The sequence below is a fragment of the Chiloscyllium plagiosum genome, unplaced genomic scaffold, assembly GCF_037043375.1.
Source record: "Chiloscyllium plagiosum isolate Xiang-an unplaced genomic scaffold, Cpla_swu_hap1 HiC_scaffold_25, whole genome shotgun sequence".
Lineage (NCBI taxonomy): Eukaryota > Metazoa > Chordata > Chondrichthyes > Orectolobiformes > Hemiscylliidae > Chiloscyllium > Chiloscyllium plagiosum.
In genome coordinates, this window is record NW_028270163.1 from 7,133,458 (window position 1) to 7,153,483 (window position 20,026).

Here is a 20,026-nt window from a genome sequence, read left to right on the forward strand (position 1 = left end):
AGCGCTTGGGCAGTTTTGTGTGGATGAAGGTGATGCACCAAAAGAAAGGGAACAGACCTATTGGATAAAAGCAAAGGCAAAATGGAAAACAGGGGAGAAGCGTAACAAAGAGGGAAGAGGAGAGGAAAAAGGTGATGAGAGAGTGGGGAGCGAGAGAAAGAGAGACAATCAAGAAATAAGAGGTATTGTATAACAAGAGGAAGCACACCTCCATCCAAGATTCCTTTAGAGAGATTTTTAATCAGACCTCACCACCTCTCCCCACCCCCACCCCCAAGAACATGTGAGGCATGGTTCTTGTCCTTCTGGATCAGAGAGGGGGACATTACCACTGTACCACAAGAGCCAGTGACTCCTTTAGATGATATACTTTCTGCTAGGGATCTGTAAACTGTTCATTGCACATCATTCCGTGCCAAACTTTCCAAGTCTTAAAAGTGTGGTCACATCTAATAAAGTTGTTTTGAATTCCCTACATGTTCTCTTCATCGGCCACTGAATAACAAACCTTTTAAAAGAGCTAGGAAATATTAAAAAAGCAAAAAATCATAAAAATGCCAATCATGGAAAAAGGATCAAATGGGCTGAATGATATGTAAAGTACTGATTAGAAAATTCCCCATGTTGTTTTAAAGTACTGTCTTTACAGTATTGTGCACTTCAGCATGCTACTTATAGCTACATGGTAGCGGGACAAAACCAAGGAGGGGGGTACTGTCCTTTGAAAAGTGGTTTGCGCTCTCTTTCGGTCAAAATAGCAGTGTTGATGTCCCATATTGCAGATGCCACATGAATAAATTTGGCAGTCACTTTGTAACATACAATAATTAATCTTCAGCTTGTGACTCATTAACTACAGTTTTTATTTATAGCGTTGCACTGGATCCACTTTACCCATCTCGATGTTCCTGGGAGACCTTTGGCTATGCCACCAGTGCCAATGTTTCATTTGATTCTGATGAATTTACACCTCTGCAATTAGCTGGCCTCTTGAATAGCCTGCCCTGTTCCATTTCCTTTCACCAGGAGGAGAGTATCAGCATCATCAAACTCATTGAACAGGTGTGTACACAAGCATGGATGTTTGTATGTGAGTGCACATAACAAGATAATCCTGTCTGACTAGTCTGCTCACCGCCTCAATGTATAATGCTATTGCAGTTTTAGTTATCAGAGAATCAGTGCTTTCATCTGAACTGAGGTACTAGACAAGATGCAGACTGGACTGTCTAAAAGGTTGAATATAAGTAACTCCTATTCAAAAATGTTTCAGTTTCATTTGTAAAATACATAAATATATACTCTCAGCATGGAAAGTGTTTGGTATCTGATGCCAGGTCATACCAGCAATGTTGTTGCCTCAGATGTTTGAGATGTATCTAAAATGCCAAAATACTTTACATAAACTGCATACACCAGAAAAATAAGAATAGAGCCAGAACTCTAATTCGATCTTGTGTGAACCAAATAGACTTGGGTTGTTTACAACAAAGAATTCAGCTCAAAAGAATCTGTACTGGTGTTCATGCACCTTTGACTCTACAAGGTCAAGCCCTATTGATATAACCAACCATTCACTTCTCTCTCTTGTACTTATCAAGCTTTCACTTAAAACCATGCAAACTGCTCACTTTGACTATTTCTTGTGGTAGCATGTTAGAACTACAAGTTGGTTAAACAGTAACTAAATTAAAACAGTGATTACATTTTAGATTATTGTAATGATACACCAGGGATTGATGAGATGACGGTACCAGTCTTCCAGTTATGTGCAGTGAGGACATGCCTGACACTGACATTGATCACCACTAGAGCTTTTGCACCTGCCGATCATAGCTTCAGTTTAAAACCAGTGTCCAGCCGAGTTGAGAGGACAAGTAGCAAGCATGATTCCAGTGCAAACACCACCCTTTACATCACAAATCAAAGACATTCCTTACGGGCTGTCTTCAGTTAATTGGCTTGCACTGTTTTTAAATGGACCTGTTAACTTCAGGTCAGGCAGCATCCAGGGAGAGAGAGGCAGAAAGCTTCTTCAAGGAAGGCATCCTTGTAAGAGGATTCGCAGTAGGTTGAAATCTTCGAGGAGAAAGTGAGGTCTGCAGATGCTGGAGATCAAAGTTGAAACTTTATTGCTGGAACAGCACAGCAGGTCAGGCAGCATCTGCAGACCTCACTTTCTCCTCGAAGATTTCAACCTACTGCGAATCCTCTTACAAGGATGCCTTCCTTGAAGAAGCTCTCTGCCTCTCTCTCCCTGGATGCTGCCTGACCTGCTGTGCTGTTCCAGCAAAAAAGTTTCAACTTTGATCTCCAGCATCTGCAGACCTCACTTTTTCCTCGAAGATTTCAACCTACTGCGAATCCTCTTACAAGGATGCCTTCCTTGAAGAAGCTCTCTGCCTCTCTCTCCCTGGATGCTGCCTGACCTGCTGTGCTGTTCCAGCAATAAAGTTTCAACTTTGATCTCCAGCATCTGCAGACCTCACTTTCTCCTCGAAGATTTCAACCTACTGCGAATCCTCTTACAAGGATGCCTTCCTTGAAGAAGCTCTCTGCCCCTCTCTCCCTGGATGCTGCCTGACCTGCTATGCTGTTCCAGCAATAAAGTTTCAACTTTGATCTCCAGCATCTGCAGACCTCACTTTCTCCTGTTAACTTCAGCACTACATAGCCTCTCTCCCTGATGATGTGCAAATCTGACACACTGCAGTCCCTCTCATTCCCTGACATGGTTCACCCCTACCCCTGGCAATGCTGATCATGTCCTCGCAAGTTCCAAAGAATACCTGTTCTGTTTTACTGTGCATGTCTGTACTAGACTGGCTATTTGACCATTATGTGGGCAGAACCTAAGGATTCCAGGTGGTGAATTAGGAGAAGTGAATATTGTTGGGGTCCTCATGGTGCTAAAGTACTTTCAGTCTCCGGCTGACTGATTTTGAGCTGCACTCTTCACCTTTGCTCTACAGCAGCTCCATACCTGGGGGAAAACTCTGAAAATCTGTGTGAAAAAACCAGGATAAGTAAAAAGCAACAGCCCAACTCTCAGTCCTGAAGCTGCTCTGCCACTTAGTACGATGATGGCTGGTTGCGTACTATAATGCCTTTTATCAATGCTTTCTTATAAGCCTTTTGCCATTAATGTGCAAAACATTATCAACCTCTACTACAGATGTACTCCACTGATCTTACACAGCCCTTTGAGGATAGAGAGTTCCAGAGAGTCACAACCTTCTGAGTTATTAAAAAACACAAATCTCTCTATCTCAGACCTACGTGGTATTCCCTTATTGTTAAATTGCTCCCCTTGGCTCTAGACTTCCCAACAAAGGGAGACCTCTTACCTATATCTACTTTGTCTATCCTTTTAAATATTTTGTGGCTAATGGATGCAGCCATCTCATCCCACTGTTTTAAGGAATTAAGCAGCAATCCAGACACAGTTTTGCTTCCAACATTGCAGCCTTTGTGCACCTCGGTGCATCAGCTAAAGTTGAATCATTCAGCATGCCCCATTTTAGAAACGCTAGGCCAATTTGTGACCACATTATTTGAGGTGCACATCTTACTCAAAGTTCTGAGGTGAATTTCTGTACTGCTGTTCAGAACACTACTCTCACGCTGGTCTGAGAAGGCATACCAGACACAATTTAATGTCTTGTCTGAAAGGTGGGCAGGCATCTCTGATAATATCACTCCCTCACTGCTGTAATCAATTAAAAGAAAGACTTGAATGAGTATCTTGTGGCAGAACCTAAATTATCATCCACTTGGAAGGGCCTTTCCTTCAACAGTGGAATTGATGTATAGTTGGGCTTCTCCAAAGTCTGGTCTTGTTTTGCTGTGTAGTATAGCCCTTAAGATTATGTTAAAGATGTTCCATATAATTGACAGGATTTAATCTTTGAACTATAATCAACATTATTGAAGAGATCAGTGTGCTGATGGCTTTTTGAAAAAGGCTGTGTCCTGCACAAACTGGTGGAAGGCTGGATTGTGAATATTTCAGATTCACTGCGCACTTCAATCTGAGTAAGAGTGAACCCATTGTATGAGTGTCAGGGAACCTGAACTTTAGTCAGTTTTGCCTGGAATGGCTTTTGATGTATTGCATACCGCATAGTTATGACCTAATATGAAAACTATCAATAATATTGTGATACTGTTTTAGGGAAAATCAGACAGTTGATTATCACTCAAAGTGGTGCAGTTTCTTAACAAAAGAAAGGTAAAATCTCCATAGTCTTACCATACTTTAGGGCTGCTCTTTCATTAGATAGAGACAATTGCGGATGAGTTTAACCCGAGGGTCACTACGGCTGAGACGAGGGGCGTGATTGAGAAGGCAAGACTTCATTCAGTGCAGGAAATGAACCTGCGCTGTTGAGGTCTTTGTGTTGTAAACCAGCCATCCAGCCAACTAAGCTGACCAACCCCAGAGTTACCTGATATTGCCAAAGGACTAAATATTGGTTTGCTCATTATGTTTTTTTCCTTTTGTGTTATGAACCTGATCCCCTTGGTTTGGAAGAGCACGTTAATAGGGTTGACTGATTAAATAAGTAAGATAAATGAAATCGGCACACTGCTCAATATTGTAAGAAGACTGCTTGGTGGGAATAATCTAACTGGAGGTTGGACCTTGTGATATTTTCAAGATTGTTGTGGTAAATTTCCTGCCTGTTCCTAAGGTATTGGGAAATTGCAGAGGCACACTTCCTAACTTCCCAGTAGAATTCACAGGACACCTTCACCCAGTGGACGAGGTTTCATGATAGAAATACTCAAGGGAAACATAGACCCACTTACATCTCAAATCATAGCTATTATCTAATGGTGTGGTACCCAAAACCAGATCACTAAGCTCTGCTGAGATCTCCCTACAAACTAGCACCAAATGAAGACTTTATTAAAACCAATGCAATCATTGGTCTTTTCATGCAGCAAAAATGCTAAGACCTCTGTGAAGTGTCTCATGTTTTTACGTGTAACCCACAGATGATCCAATCTAAACAACAAGCTGAATGCAACTTCATTCCAGTGTATTTTAACCAGAGGCATTCCCATTTATCCACAGGCTCGGCACACAACATACGGAATCAGAAAATGCTTCCTGTTTTTATTACAATGTCAGCTTACATTAGTCTTCATTCAGGTAGGAAAATAATTTTTTTCCTTTTCTCCACATTCCACTAATCTGGATCCCTCCATTACTCTCTTTAATTACTATTCTATTACTTAAATACCATGTACAAGGCTGCTAATGTATGTATCTGGTAATCCAAAGAAATGTAGTCTCTTTTTAAGGGCATTGTTGTAGTAGGTGGTACTTTACTTCACAATCGTACGTGCTCGCCGGCTCCTGGCTGGGTTCCTCTCAACATCTCCCTCAGACTGCACCTCACCTTATGTGGACAATCAAAAATCTCCATCTGGAACCTCACTGGTATAGTCCATCTCTGATATGAGTCTCTGTTTTGTTTGGGATGTTCAGTCACAAGGGATCAGCCCTCTGCTGATGTCTATATACTGGATGTAGGTTTGCTCGCTAAGCTGGAAGGTTCATTTCCAGACGTTTCGTCTCTCTGCTAGGTAACATCTTCAGTGGGCCTCCAGATGAAGCACTGCTGATAATTCCTGCTTTCTAATTATATGTTTGGGGTTCTTTGGGTTGGTGATAACATTTCCTGTGGTGATGTCATTTCCTGTTCTTTTTCTCAGGGGGTGGTAGATGGGGTCTAACTCGATGTGTTTGTTGATAAGTTCCGATTGGAATGCCATGCTTCTAGGAATTCTTGTGTGTGTCTCTGTTTGGCTTGTCCTAGGATGGATGTGTTGTCCCAGTTGAAGTGGTGTTCTTCCTTCTCTGTATGTAAGGATATTGATGAGAGAGTGTCATGTCATTTTGTGGCTAGTTGGTGTTCATGTATCCTGGTGGCTAGTTTTCTGCCTGTTTGTCCAATGTAGTGTTTGTTATAGTTCTTGCACGGTATTCATCCTAGGACGAGCCAAACAGAGACACGCATGAGAATTCCTAGAAGCCTGGCATTCCAACCGGAACTCTACTAACAAACACATCGAGTTAGATCCCAAATATTACCCCCTCAGAAAAAACAGGAAATGATATCACCAACCCAAAGATACCCAAACATATAAATAGAAAGCAGGAATTATCAGCAGTGCTTTGCCCAGAGGCCCACTGAAGATGTTATCTAGTAGGGTGACGAAACGTCTGGAAATGAACCTTCCAGCTCAGCGAACAAACCTACAACTAGAACCCCAACCTGAGCTACAAATCTCAAACCTCGCTAAGATGTCCTTTTACTTGTGTTTCAGCAAGAGTCACTCTGAGTAGGAACCTTTTATTCTTGACCTTAGCCTAGGTCATTTTTCAAAGTTACCCAGCTGCCTTGATACACAACATAGGTTGTATTTTAAATCTTTCTGATCTCTGTTATTGCGTACCACCATGTTTATCACTGAGAAAACTGACCAGATCTGGTCGCCCAAGGGTGCTGAAAATAAACCTGTGGACTTGGTTTGAAATTGGAGCATATGTTTTGGAAACATAAGATTATAATCGCATGCATAATATTGCCTGCTGGAATATATCACTGACCAATAGTTGTATGCAACATTTTGCCTTCCTTGTTTGCCAGTGCTGACTAGAGGGCATGATGCCTCAATAATACTGAGCTGTCTGTGTTTGAGCAGTTTTTGGCCTGTCTGGTTCAGCTGCCTCCACCACTCAGCACCACTGACGTTCTCTGGCTGTCCTGTTTCTGCTACCCATTGCTGAGGTAAGTGTGCCTTCTGCCAGTAATCTAAAACGAAAGCACTTAACTTTTTTACTGTAGTTACAGGTTAGGAATGATTGTTCCTGTTGGGAATGAATGGAGCACAGTTTTGATGAAAGAATATTTCAAATCTGTGTTCCAATTCAGTACCGGAGGTAGCCATTTAGCCTATTCTTTCTCTGAAGGAATTATCCGATTGGCCCAGCACATCTTTCCTCTTAAGGTACCATCTAATTTTAATTTAAAAGTTGGAGTTTCAAGAACTGTTTGTTGCTGTTTTCCTTAAATATGTCCCTTCTGGTTTCTCTTCCCTGCCACACCAAGCCTTTGGAGGTTGTTTATTTAATTCATCAAAACACTCACACCTCTGTAAAAACATTCTCTACTGGAGGGAGCGAAATCTCAGGGTCACCAGTATATCCAAGTAACTGCAGTCAGGCATCTCAGATATTAAAGTAAAACTCTTCAGTTTCCAAGCTGTTTTCCCAGGGCAGCGTGGTCTGAAACTAGAGGGCAAAGGTTTAGATTAGATTAGATTCCCTACAGTGTGGAAACAGGCCCTTCGGCCCAGGTAGTCCACACCGACCCTCCAAAGAGTAACCCACCCAGACCCCATATTTACCCATGACTAGTGGACCTAACTCTACGGACAATTTAGCATGACCAATTCACCTCGCCTGCACATCTTTGGACTGTGGGAGGAAACCGGAGTACCTGAAGGAAACCCACGCAGACATGGGGAGAATGTGTAAACTCTACACACAGTCGCCCGAGGCTGGAATCGAACCCAGGTCTCTGGTGCTGTGAGGCAGCAGTGCTATTTTAAGATGAGGGAAAAAGATTTGAAAGAGACCTAAGGGACAATGTTTTCAGTGAGAGCGTGGTGCGTGTATGGAATGAGAGTTGGTGGTGGAGGCTGGTACAATTACAACATTTGGATGGGAAATGAATAAGAAGGTTTAGAGGGATATGGTCCAAATGCTAGCAGATGGGAGTGGATTAATTTAGGATATCTGGTTGGCGTAGACAAGTTAGACCTCGTCCATTCTGTTCTATTTCTGTGCTGTACATCTCTATTGACTTTACTATGTGCACATACTAGTTATGTCTGATGATACAAGTGGATATACCCCTTCGAGCACTGGAATCCCATCTCCTCCTGTTTAGCCCATATACCTTTGCACTTTTACTATCAAATCCTTCGCACAGTTTCCTGTTAGGTCATATTGTGGTCTCTGCTTCATTTGTTTCAAACCTGCAAGTTGGGCGGCCTTATCCTTTCTGCGTTTGCTCTTTTGGATTTCATTGAAGGACTGGTTTCAGCAATATGGCCTCATTGAATTCTAAATTAAAATACTAAGCATTCTGACAGTATCAGCAGCTTAATGTAACTGCATTTAAAATATAGAAAGAGGCCATTCAGCCTTTTAAACATCCTCTGCCATTTGGTGAAAATGTGTACAAAAGTCACTGAAGAAAAAAACCCAGCAAGCTAATGAAATGTTGATCTTGAAGGAAGAACATGAGGGCAGCACTTCTGGCTCAGTGGTTCGCACTGTTACCTCAGCACCAGGGACCCGAGTTCGAGTCCGGCCTCCGCTGACTGTGTGGAGTCTGCATATTTTTCCAGTGTCTGCGTGGATTTCCTCTGGGTGCTCCGGTTTCCTTCCATTGTCCAAAGATGTGCATGTTAGGGGAATTGGCCATGCTAAATTGCCCATAGTGTGCAGGCTAGGTGGATTAACGATGGGAAATGCAGGGTTTCAGGGATAGGGTAAGTGAATGGGTTTGGGTGGAATTTTCTTTGGAGGGTCGATGGGCTGAATGGTCTGCTTCAGTAGGGATTCTCTGATTCTATGAGAAATAGGAGTAGATGGAGGTTGTGTGACAGTGCCATCCTGAGCATGCTGTGCCACCAGTTAGGATCATGGCTGAATCTATGCATCAACTCCATTTTCCTGCCCTATCCCCATGTTCCCAGATTCCCTTTGTTCCCAAAAATATATTACTCATTCTCAAATACATTCAGCAACCGAATACAGGTCTCTGGGTGGCAAATTCTATACTCTAGAGCCAGCGATATCACCCATGGTTGCATCTGAGCGAATGAGCTGTTTTATGTAAGTTTCAGTTAGAACTGATGAAAGGTGACTGGTTTTCCCCTGTGGATGTTGAGTAATTGCAGCTCTTTCTATTTATAATCCGTTCTGGGATGATTTGAGGAATATATAAGCTTGTATAAAGGGCAGTCAGAATCTGAAACATACATTTCTTTTTGCATCTTTGCGTAATGTGAAGTGAATCGTTGACTTCACTCTGCAGTCCATGGGGAGTTTGCCATCTTGAGGAAGGAAAGAGAGGGAAAGAAACCTATAGCAGTGACTCTCTTACTGCAAACCATTTTGGAATGGGTTTTGAAGAGTAACCTTCTGATACCGTTGAATAGCACGTGATGCAAATCAAAGTAAAAGATGAAATAAAAATTATTTCAAAATGTGCAAGCGAAAACGTCTAGTGTTAGCAGCAATGTTAGAAAATGGTGTTTGAACCTGTTTAAAACTAAAAGCAAGCAAGATAAGTAATCATCATCCCAAAGTGTGCTTTTATTGTCAGTTTTGTTTTGTCGTCAGTGCTGCACTGTTGGGGAAGCCTCCAGATAGTTCCGTGATGACAGTGGCAACAGGAAAGAACTTTGTATTCATTCCAAAAAAGGTGAGACCTCCTGGAACAGTGCACGGCCTTTTTGTTAGGAAACTGACCTATCAATCATTTCTATTAAATGTAAAAGAATGCTTATATGGATGGCTGTACTTACAATTATCTGTAACTTAATCTTTATCTGAAAATCTGAGATATTTTGCCTTATCCAGAAAATCTTGATGAACTAAGACTGTCTGTGGCATAAATTTCTGATTGGTTCAGTTTCCAAAGCAACAGTCATAGAATCCCTACAATGTGGCAACAGGCCATTTGGCCCAAAACGTCCACACCGACCCTCCAAAGAGTATCCCACCCAGACCCACTCCCCTGCCCTATTACTCTTCATTTCCCCTAATTAATGCACCTAACCTACACATCCCTGGACACTATGGGCAATTTACCATGGCCAACTTGAACATCTTTGGATTGTGGGGGGAAACCGGAGCACCCGGAGGAAACCCACACAAATACAGGGAGAATGTGCAAACTCCACACAGACAGTGGCCCGAGGCTGGAATCGAACCCGGGTCCCTGGCGCTGTGAGGCAGCAGTGCTTTCTCCATTGTCCACTCACGTCTTAAACTGTCACAGAAAATCTTTAACAAACACAAACTGATATTGGAGTGGTGTCAAAAGAATGTTGGCATTTTCAATTTTAAGAACACACCTTCCTAAATATGCCTGAACAATTGTATTTTTTAATTTTCTTACATTTCTTTGTAGTTTCTCTTCCCCCTCAACTCCCAAACCCATCAAGTGCTAAGCCTTCACTCCACAATTAAGACTGCACTTTCAAACCGATGCTGCACCAAATAGATGTCTCCGTCTGTCTCTGCTGTCTCTCTGTCTCCACCCCATCCCCCAATGGCTGACTTCAAAACTCAGCTGCTACAGGAGGATCCAAATTCCAGCTCCAATCACTGATTTCAGTGAAGGCTGTGGTGGATGTGTGACACAAGGATCCAGTCTCCCTAATCTTAAAACAAAAAGCAATCAGTATTTGCACTCCTATCACTATCCAGTGAACCTGTACCTCACTGTGCTCATATTTGGGTGTACAGTATTAGATGAGGATTGTTTCTCTGGCATGAGTTTGCCGCTGCCCTGTTCCACAAACCAACCAGAATTATCATTCCTCGATTTTGTTAATGCACCATGTAACTAATAGGTCTCACTACATGGGATAAGTACAGACATCTGTAATGTGTCAGGAACAAATCACTTACACTAATCGTGCTTTCAAGAAATAAATTATCATGAGTGATCCTAATACTGTAGCTGTGTACATTTAATCTAATCCTTGAGATGAATGTAACATTTTGTTCCTGTCTGCAGACTCAGCAGCACTTTCTAGTGTGCTTCTTCATCAAGTTCAGCATCACTATTTTTGCCTACCTCATTTGCTTTGGGTTCATGCTGCAGGAATTTTGTAAAAAGTCCAACTCCTTCAATGTTACCAACTGCACATCTATAATGAACAGGTGAGTGGGGGTAAAGATCAGTCTGTTCGCCACTGACTGCAGGAGCAGCTGCACACAAAGAAAGACTTGCGTTTCTTTAGCACCTTATGTGATGTCAGAACATTCTAAATTATCTTTAGGAAACACAGCAGCCCCACAAATTACATGCAGCAAGACCCCAACAAACTATCACAAGATAACGAACAGAGTTACTTTTGCAGTGTGGGCTGAAGGGTAAGTGTTGGCCAGAACATCAGTCAGAGTTCCGCTATGCCTCAGATAATTTTGTGGGATCATCTGAGATCTTGTGCTTGGATCTCTGGAGTGGAACTTGAATTTTTACACTTACTTAGAGAGGTGAGCATTGTCTGCTGCACCAGCACTGATTGAGGTTTATGTACAGGTCCTTCTGAAAACTTCCATCCCAGAAAACTATGCTTTTTGTTTGTTATCGTAAGTGGCTGTAAATCCTCAAAGGCAAAATCTAGTCATCTCCAATGACAGACTTAAAAACAGAAATTTAAAGCAAATATGGACTAAAAAATGGAGCACTGTTATTTGTGAAATAGGAAAAAGGGTTAAAGAACTCTTCCGTTGACAGAAGCTGATTTGATAGGAACAGCTGTAAATAGGATTATAAATCTTGAATGAGATGGTGTTGCAGGTGTGACCCATGTTCACAGAGAACAGCCCCAAACAGACAGGGATCCCATGTATGGCATTAACTTCCACAGTGCAGGTATGGCCCTTTGTGTTTTTGTTGAGATTGAGATGTTCTGGTATGGTCTTTCTGATGGACTGAAGCGAAGAGAGAAAAAAATGTGGGTCTAAGAGCTTACTTATTAAAGCTGTGCTGTGTCAAATAAAAGTTGTGCTTTTTGCACCCAAATCAGTAAATCAGAGTTAAATTATAAGATAAGTGCAAATAAATCACTTGATGGACAACAAAATATATACTGTTATCTATTAATGTCTCAACATCTTGCCTTCAGTCTATGTGAAAAACGTTGTCATTAAAAATAGTTGTTACTGAGAATGATTAGTTTATGGAATTGGGTTAAAAATCGCCCAACACTCGGTTATAGTCCAACAGGTTTATTTGGAGGCACTAGCTTTCGGAGGTGATTCATCACCTGATGAAGGAGCAAGTCTCCAAAAGCTAGCACTTCCAAATAGACCTGTTGGACTATAACCTGGTCTTGTGTGATTTTTAACTTTGTACACCCCAGTCCAACATTGGCATTTCCAAGTCATTTATGGAATTGAAAACGTTAGGAATATTTAGATGAATGTATATGGTCTCCGTGAGTTTATACCCCATTTAATCATGATCTAAGTCTGCTTTGTAGACAGTTTGAAGTTGTACCTCACCTCCTCTGAGATTTGTTTTAGACTCGTGTTTGATATTGCAAAAGAAGATCTATCTAATGTTCTATCTAATGCTTCACATTGCACCCTTTGCAGTTCAATGTGTTGTTCAACAGATGGCAATGTTCTGTTAGTAGAGAGTGATTTTGTTTATTAAACTTTGGGGATTCCATTCAAAGCTATTGTGGGAAGTTAGACCTGCCTTTCACATTTATTAACTCTGGAGGCTGGATTGCAAGAGATATTTACCAGTGAGAAATCAATTTCAGTCACCATTATGGAATGTGTGAAGTGTGGGAATGCTGCTGTCCACCCCCTCCTCTGATAGTATAATTCCACATCCTGAACTTGCAATAACTAGGCTCTGACTGCAGATATTATTTTGAACTGTGCAGCAGTATGCTTAATTACAAGTAGCTTACAGGTGCTTTAAGAGCAATAACAAAATGCAGATTCAACAGTGTACTGTAAAGCACTATACAATGTTCTTAGCATCAACACATATTAAGTTGCAATAGTCCTACCAGATCATAGTGCTGCTGCCTCATTAGAGGGAAAGAGAGAGAGAGACAGAGAAGAGTATTGGTGGTTTAACCTCTCCTTAGGTGAGAGGAGAGGTTGAGAAAGAGAGTCCTTCACGCTATCCTTAACCACTGCTGGAATTGAACCAATGCTGTTGGAATTACTCTGCTCTGCAAACCAGCAGTGCAGCAATTTGAGTTAACTGCCCCCTCACAAACATTGACCCAGTTACTGTTCAAAAAGGTTCCTCTCTGATAGACTGAGGATTGACCACATTAAGCTGTAAACCCATTCAGTGACTCTCAGTTGCCAGCATTTGGTCCATCAGCAAAGAACTCATCTTGGATGCTAACCCCAAAACCATCAGTTTTTTAAAAAAATAAATGTGGCCTCATTTATCTATACAGCAAGCCCACAGGTTACAGAGTGGTCTTGAGTCATTCTGAGCGTGAAGAGCTTGAGTCTGTGCTGATCATAATCATAGTCATTGTGTAGATGGTCTTAAAATTCACCAGCTTAGAAAGGGTGAAAGGTTAATGTGTGCCCCATCCTGAAAGCAGCAGCCGTGATATCACTCCCGTGCTCACCCTAGAGTGAAGAATACAAGCCTGATGAGTGAAGTGAGCTGTGTAGATATATTTTTGGAATGTATGTGAGTTACTTTATCACATTCATTCATGAAGTAGTGTTCATTTATGGTTTAAATTCCCACATCTAGAGTTACCAGTCTCTCGCTCTGCCTGTCCGGCTCGCCCTCTCTGCCTGTCCGGCTCGCCCTCTCTGCCTGTCCGGCTCGCCCTCTCTGCCTGTCCGGCTCGCCCTCTCTGCCTGTCCGGCTCGCCCTCTCTGCCTGTCCGGCTCGCCCTCTCTGCCTGTCCGGCTCGCCCTCTCTGCCTGTCCGGCTCGCCCTCTCTGCCTGTCCGGCTCGCCCTCTCTGCCTGTCCGGCTCGCCCTCTCTGCCTGTCCGGCTCGCCCTCTCTGCCTGTCCGGCTCGCCCTCTCTGCCTGTCCGGCTCGCCCTCTCTGCCTGTCCGGCTCGCCCTCTCTGCCTGTCCGGCTCGCCCTCTCTGCCTGTCCGGCTCGCCCTCTCTGCCTGTCCGGCTCGCCCTCTCTGCCTGTCCGGCTCGCCCCCTCTGCCTGTCCGGCTCGCCCCCTCTGCCTGTCCGGCTCGCCCCCTCTGCCTGTCCGGCTCGCCCCCTCTGCCTGTCCGGCTCGCCCCCTCTGCCTGTCCGGCTCGCCCCCTCTGCCTGTCCGGCTCGCCCCCTCTGCCTGTCCGGCTCGCCCCCTCTGCCTGTCCGGCTCGCCCCCTCTGCCTGTCCGGCTCGCCCCCTCTGCCTGTCCGGCTCGCCCCCTCTCGGCCTGCCCGTCTCTCTCTCTCTCTCTCGGCCTGCCCGTCTCTCTCTCTCTCGGCCTGCCCGTCTCTCTCTCTCTCTCTCGGCCTGCCCGTCTCTCTCTCTCTCTCTCGGCCTGCCCGTCTCTCTCTCTCTCTCTCTCTCTCTCTGCCTGTCTCTCTCTCTCTCTCTCTCGGCCTGCCCGTCTCTCTCTCTCTCTCTCGGCCTGCCCGTCTCTCTCTCTCTCTCGGCCTGCCCGTCTCTCTCTCTCTCTCGGCCTGCCCGTCTCTCTCTCTCTCGGCCTGCCCGTCTCTCTCTCTCTCTCGGCCTGCCCGTCTCTCTCTCTCTCGGCCTGCCCGTCTCTCTCTCTCTCTCTCTCTCTCTCTGCCTGTCTCTCTCTCTCTCTCTCTCGGCCTGCCCGTCTCTCTCTCTCTCTCTCTCTCTCTCTCTCTCTGCCTGTCTCTCTCTCTCTCTCTCTCTGCCTGTCTCTCTCTCTCTCTCTCTCTCTCTCTGCCTGTCTCTCTCTCTCTCTGTCTGCCTGTCTCTCTCTCTCTCTCTCTCTCTGCCTGTCTCTCTCTCTCTCTCTCTGCCTGTCTCTCTCTCTCTCTCTCTCTCTCTCTGCCTGTCTCTCTCTCTCTCTGTCTGCCTGTCTCTCTCTCTCTCTCTCTCTCTGCCTGTCTCTCTCTCTCTCTCTCTCTCTCTCTCTCTGCCTGTCTCTCTCTCTCTCTCTCTCTGCCTGTCTCTCTCTCTCTCTCTCTGCCTCTCTCTCTCTCTCTCTCTCTCTGTCTGCCTGTCTCTCTCTCTCTCTCTCTCTCTGCCTGTCTCTCTCTCTCTCTCTCTCTCTCTGCCTGTCTCTCTCTCTCTCTGTCTGCCTGTCTCTCTCTCTCTCTCTCTCTCTCTCTCTCTGCCTGTCTCTCTCTCTCTCTCTCTCTCTCTCTCTCTCTCTCTCTCTCTGCCTGTCTCTCTCTCTCTCTGCCTGTCTCTCTCTCTCTCTGCCTGTCTCTCTCTCTCTCTGCCTGTCTCTCTCTCTCTCTGCCTGTCTCTCTCTCTCTCTGCCTGTCTCTCTCTCTCTCTCTGCCTGTCTCTCTCTCTCTCTGCCTGTCTCTCTCTCTCTCTCTGCCTGTCTCTCTCTCTCTCTCTCTGCCTGTCTCTCTCTCTCTCTCTGCCTGTCTCTCTCTCTCTCTCTGCCTGTCTCTCTCTCTCTCTCTGCCTGTCTCTCTCTCTCTCTCTGCCTGTCTATTTCTCTTTCTCTCTCTCTCTCTCTCTCCAGCATGACTATCGTGTGAGTTACCAATGTTGACCAGTCACTTGATAATGAGAAAGGGCAACTTGCTTGAATTGTAGTTGCATGCTCTTGCTGCCAGGATAAGGGTGGGGCTGGCCCTGAAATGGCTGAAGGTTCCTCTGGCTGTCGTGTATTATCTTGTGGTTTTGGTTTAGTTCTGCAGGTGGAGTGCCGATTTGGTTTGGCAAGTATTCCAATGGCTTATTGCTGGCGCAGAAGGTCATGGCCTGTTTCATTGTTCTGCACACAGGTAAGAGAAACCGGATGTTCTCTGCAAGGGTGGTAGCTTTGTTTCTTAAACCAGTCTATTAGAATTTTGAGTGTCACAGGAAGTATCTAGTATTCCTTTCAAACAGTAACTGCCTGGAGTTAGACCAAGATGTAGGTCCTTTCAGCACATTGAATGGCAGAGCAGATTCAATGAGATGACTGATCTAACAATCCTCAATTTCACTTTGCTCTCTGTGTCTTCCTGACCGTTGATTCTTTTGATTAAAAAGCTGTAAATCTCTGCTTTGAATATACTGACCAACTTAGCCTCTATATCCCTCTGCGGTAAACAATTCCCTAGATTCACTACCCTCAGAAAAAAGTCACCTTCCTATCTGTCTTAAATGGACAACTCCTTACTATGTGATTATGCCCTTTGGTTCTAGACTTTCCTTCAAGGGCAAGCAACCCCTCCACATCCTAACCTGTCAAGTTGCCTAAGAATTGTGTATGTTTCAATAAAGTATTCAGTCATTCTTCTAAGATCCAACAAATAGAGGCTAATTTACTCAATCTCTCTTCGTAGTACAATCCTTTCATACCTGGGATCAACCTAGTGAATCTTCTGTGCCTTGCCTCCAATGCCGGTACACCTTTACTTAGGTAAGGGGGGGTCAAAATTGTTCACAGTATTCCAGCTGAGGTCTATGTATTGCTTTGTATAGTTTTAGCAAGACTTCCCTTTTTATATATGTCCATTCCCTTTGAACTAAAAGCCTCCCCTAGTACCTGCTGAACTTTGATGTGATTTATGCACAAGGACTGCCAATTCCTTCTGTGTTGTAGCTTTCTGCAATTTAAATAATATTCCGCTCGTCACCTGCCAAACTGCATGATCTCTCACTTTCCCACATATTCCAACTGCCAAGTTTTTGCTCACTCCCTTAACCTGCCATCCTCATCACCTGCCTTTCCATGTGCTGTTGTGTCATTCTACATTCACTTTCTTCATCCAAGTCATTAATATATATTGTAAATGATTGTGGCCCAGTACTGGGCCCTGGGACAGTCCACTAGTTACAGGTTGCCACCCTGAAAATGCCCCTCTTATCCCAAATCTACTGTATCCAGTACCATGGGCTGTTACCTTATTAAATCACTGAACATGTGGCATTTCTAAATTCTCTGCTGTTACATCCATTATAAGAGACTATCTTGCATTTTCCCAATTACAGGTGCTAAACCAACTGGCGTAGAGCGAGCTGTGTTTTTAAAAAAATTTTTCTTAAAGTAAAAATATTGCATTGGCGGTTTTCCAATCCTCTGGGTCTTTTCCAGAATCTAAAGATTTTTGGAAGATTACTATCAGTGCATCCTCTATCTCCGTAGCAGGATATTTCCAATCAGGTCTAGTGGACTTGTGGGTCTTTAGCCCCAAAATTTCCCGTATACTTTCTCTCTGGTGATGGTTGTTGTATTTATTTTGATTCTTCTTTTTAATCCCTTTATTATTTCATGATTTTGAAGTGCTGTTAATGCTGAAAACGCCACCTGGAAACCTTATCTGTACATACAAAATTGGCAGGCAGACAAAAAACCCAACTGGTCCATCAAAATTGCTTCAGGCCTCATAATCCCTGGGCATTATAACTAGTGTTAGCAGTGTTAGCCCCCTGGGGTAAGCAAAAGAAACAAAAACCCTGGGACAACAAGGGCAAAAGTACCCCAGTGAACTCTTGTCTGACTCTCAGCATTTATTCCCCAGAGGCTGGGTACAAACAGGTGGTTTAGGGAGATCTAGCTGAAGGTGTGGGTGAGAGGAGAAAGAGAGAGAGAGAGGTTTTCAAGGTGCATAAGGGTGTTGAGATGTTTTTTGAAGATTTCCTGCTATGTTTTCAATAAACCTTTCAAGTAGTGGCTGAAACATTGATTGCTTTAAATCCTTTCTGTTTGGCAGGGCGGGTGGCTTAGTGATGAGTCAACATCTAGATTTTCACAGATTTACTCCAATCCAGCTAAATTAAATTGGTTTGCCCAGAGGTGCTGTACATGGATCAAAGTTTCTATGAATAGAGTGCAGGATAAATAAAGACCAATTTACTGATTGTGTCATAATCACTTAATCACTCAGAAATTTTAGCACATTTTACTTCAGAGTGCACTTGTTTAGACAAAAGTGCTGCTTTTTGTGGGTGGCATTTGACAGGAGATTAGATCTATGTAATTATTCTGAGCAGTTAAGACGCCAGTGCATAATTGAGGCAGATTCACTGGTTTGATGAGGACAATGCACAAAGAGAGATGACGTGCAGTCTTTGCTTTCTTACTTGAATCAAAAAGCTTTCATTATTGGCTCCCCTGAGTTTAACCCCCTAAATGTTGAGCTCATTTTAAGTACACTTGGTACTATTTCTGCAATCAGAGGGCAGACTTGCTATGAGCACAGCAATAAACGCCTCTTGTGTGGATTCCGAACGGGTTCTGGTGTTTAGCTTACAAATTAGGAAATCTTGGAGAAGGTGGGGTTAATTGTAAGTTCTCCTGTCTCTCCAATTGGCATGTGATGTCTGACCGCAAGTAGCTTATGGAAGGAACTGAGGTGACAGCATTCTGTCTCGATTGATGTTTATCTTCCTAATTAAAAAATTGATTTACGTAAGATAGGAATGAGTTGTGCCATTTTCTATTCTTGAAGAGATCAGTTTAATCATTAAGTTTGATGCCCAATGTAGTATTTGGTACCAGTTGCCAATCCATTGTGTGAATGCCTTCTAGTCTGCCTCCCAATCATTATGGTACTAACATACAGGAAGTTTAACCAAGTTGTGAAAGCTTGTTAGTTTGGATTTTGGAACGATCAGCAATTAATATTTCTCTGGTCATCTTGTAAAACTATAGACAGGATGCACCCAGAGCACTGCAAAAATCTGAATTCTATAGGAAGTATTCGAACATCAAGACAATATTGTCTTTCATTTTCCCCTGTGGTTTCTTGTTCATATAGTGAGAGGATACATTTATGCAAAATCCTCTCTGCTTTAGGATCCAGCATGGTTTAGGATGGCTTTGAAACTGACATTTCTTCAGTGTAGTTGTTTTTAAAGTCCGTTTTCTGTTCTGATTCCCTCACCTCTTTTTTTGTTTGCTGGTGTCATCATGTCATGTAGCCTGACACTAATCAGTTCTTCAAACTTTCGAGCGTTGAGTCAGATAGCTAACCAGGCGAAGACGTCAACTGTTGAATTATAGAATGGTTCCCTGCCAGAAAGAGGCCATTCACTCCATTGTGCTAACGCTGGCTTCCTACAAGAATACTTAGCTGCTTCTATCCCCGACCCTTGATGTCGGGGAGTGGTTGATGCAGTCTGCTTGGATCTTCAGGGCTTTTGACAAAGTTGTCCACAGGTTGCTCAACAAAGTTAAGGGACACAGGGAAGGAGGTAATGTACAGGCATGGCAAAAGGATTGACAAATAGGCAAAAAACAGGAGAAATAATGGGATCATTCTCATGTTGCCGGGTGGGATACTGCAAAAATTAGGACTTGGGGCTCTTCTCAATATGTCAATCAATAAATATCATTTGGATGTAGGGGCAAAATATATCTTGAGCTTCATGGAAAACAAAATGATGTAGGAATGTATGCATGGACAAAAATGCAAAGTGGGTTCTGAAGGATTTGGACAGGCTTAGTGAGTGGGCAGTGATACAGTGAATAGAACGTAATGTGGAAAAATGTGAGATAATCCACTGTGGTGGAACAGCTGTGCAGCACATTACTTACATGGTAAGAGATTAGTAAGTGTACAAAGGGACCTGCATGGCTTTGTCAATAAGTCACTGAAGGTTAACATTTAGATGAAAATAGTATGCAAATAGTACACTGACCTTTATTGGAAGAAGATTTGGATATAGGAGTAACAAAGTCTGTCTTCAATTGTATAGAAGCGTGGTTAGGCCACATTGGAGGAGAGCTGTGTGCAGTTTTGATCCCCTAACCTTATGAAGGATATCAGTGCCAGAGAGGGAGAGCAAGGAAAGATCATCGGACTTGTTCCCAGGATGGAAGACCTGTTTATGTAGGGAAACTGCTAAACTTAAAGAATGCTTACTGTTCATTCGATTTGGAGAATCCCATGAAGAAGGAAGCATTACTCAGTCTAAGCTACAATTCCAAATGACTGTGATCAGACCTGGATTAAATTGCTGACCTTTTTTAGGTGAAGACTGTTCAGCTCATGTAGACAGGTATTTGTGTCTATTGCTTCAGGATGTCCCATTCCTTTATCATGGACTTTAGAATCAAGCTGAGAGGCTTTTAAACCATTCAAACTCTTGAAAGCCAAAGGTGG

At 43.4% G+C, this 20,026-nt stretch overlaps 1 protein-coding gene across 9 annotated transcripts in view; it reads left to right on the forward strand.

The window, feature by feature from the left end:
- tmem94 (transmembrane protein 94) overlaps positions 1-20,026 on the forward strand; it is a 139,818-nt gene that overhangs the window by 107,685 nt on the left and 12,107 nt on the right. For 6 of the 9 annotated variants that reach the window (XM_088000430.1, XM_088000429.1, XM_088000431.1 and 3 more), the window contains 6 exons: positions 873-1,062; positions 5,081-5,158; positions 6,718-6,803; positions 9,431-9,512; positions 10,836-10,981; positions 15,621-15,715. In XM_088000430.1, coding sequence (XP_087856556.1) covers positions 873-1,062; positions 5,081-5,158; positions 6,718-6,803; positions 9,431-9,512; positions 10,836-10,981; positions 15,621-15,715 — 677 coding nt within the window. Of the gene's footprint in view, positions 1-872; positions 1,063-5,080; positions 5,159-6,662; positions 6,804-9,430; positions 9,513-10,833; positions 10,982-15,620; positions 15,716-16,261; positions 16,339-20,026 lie in introns of those variants that run through there. The other 3 variants (XR_015761367.1, XM_088000433.1, XM_088000434.1) reach the window with 3 other exon arrangements.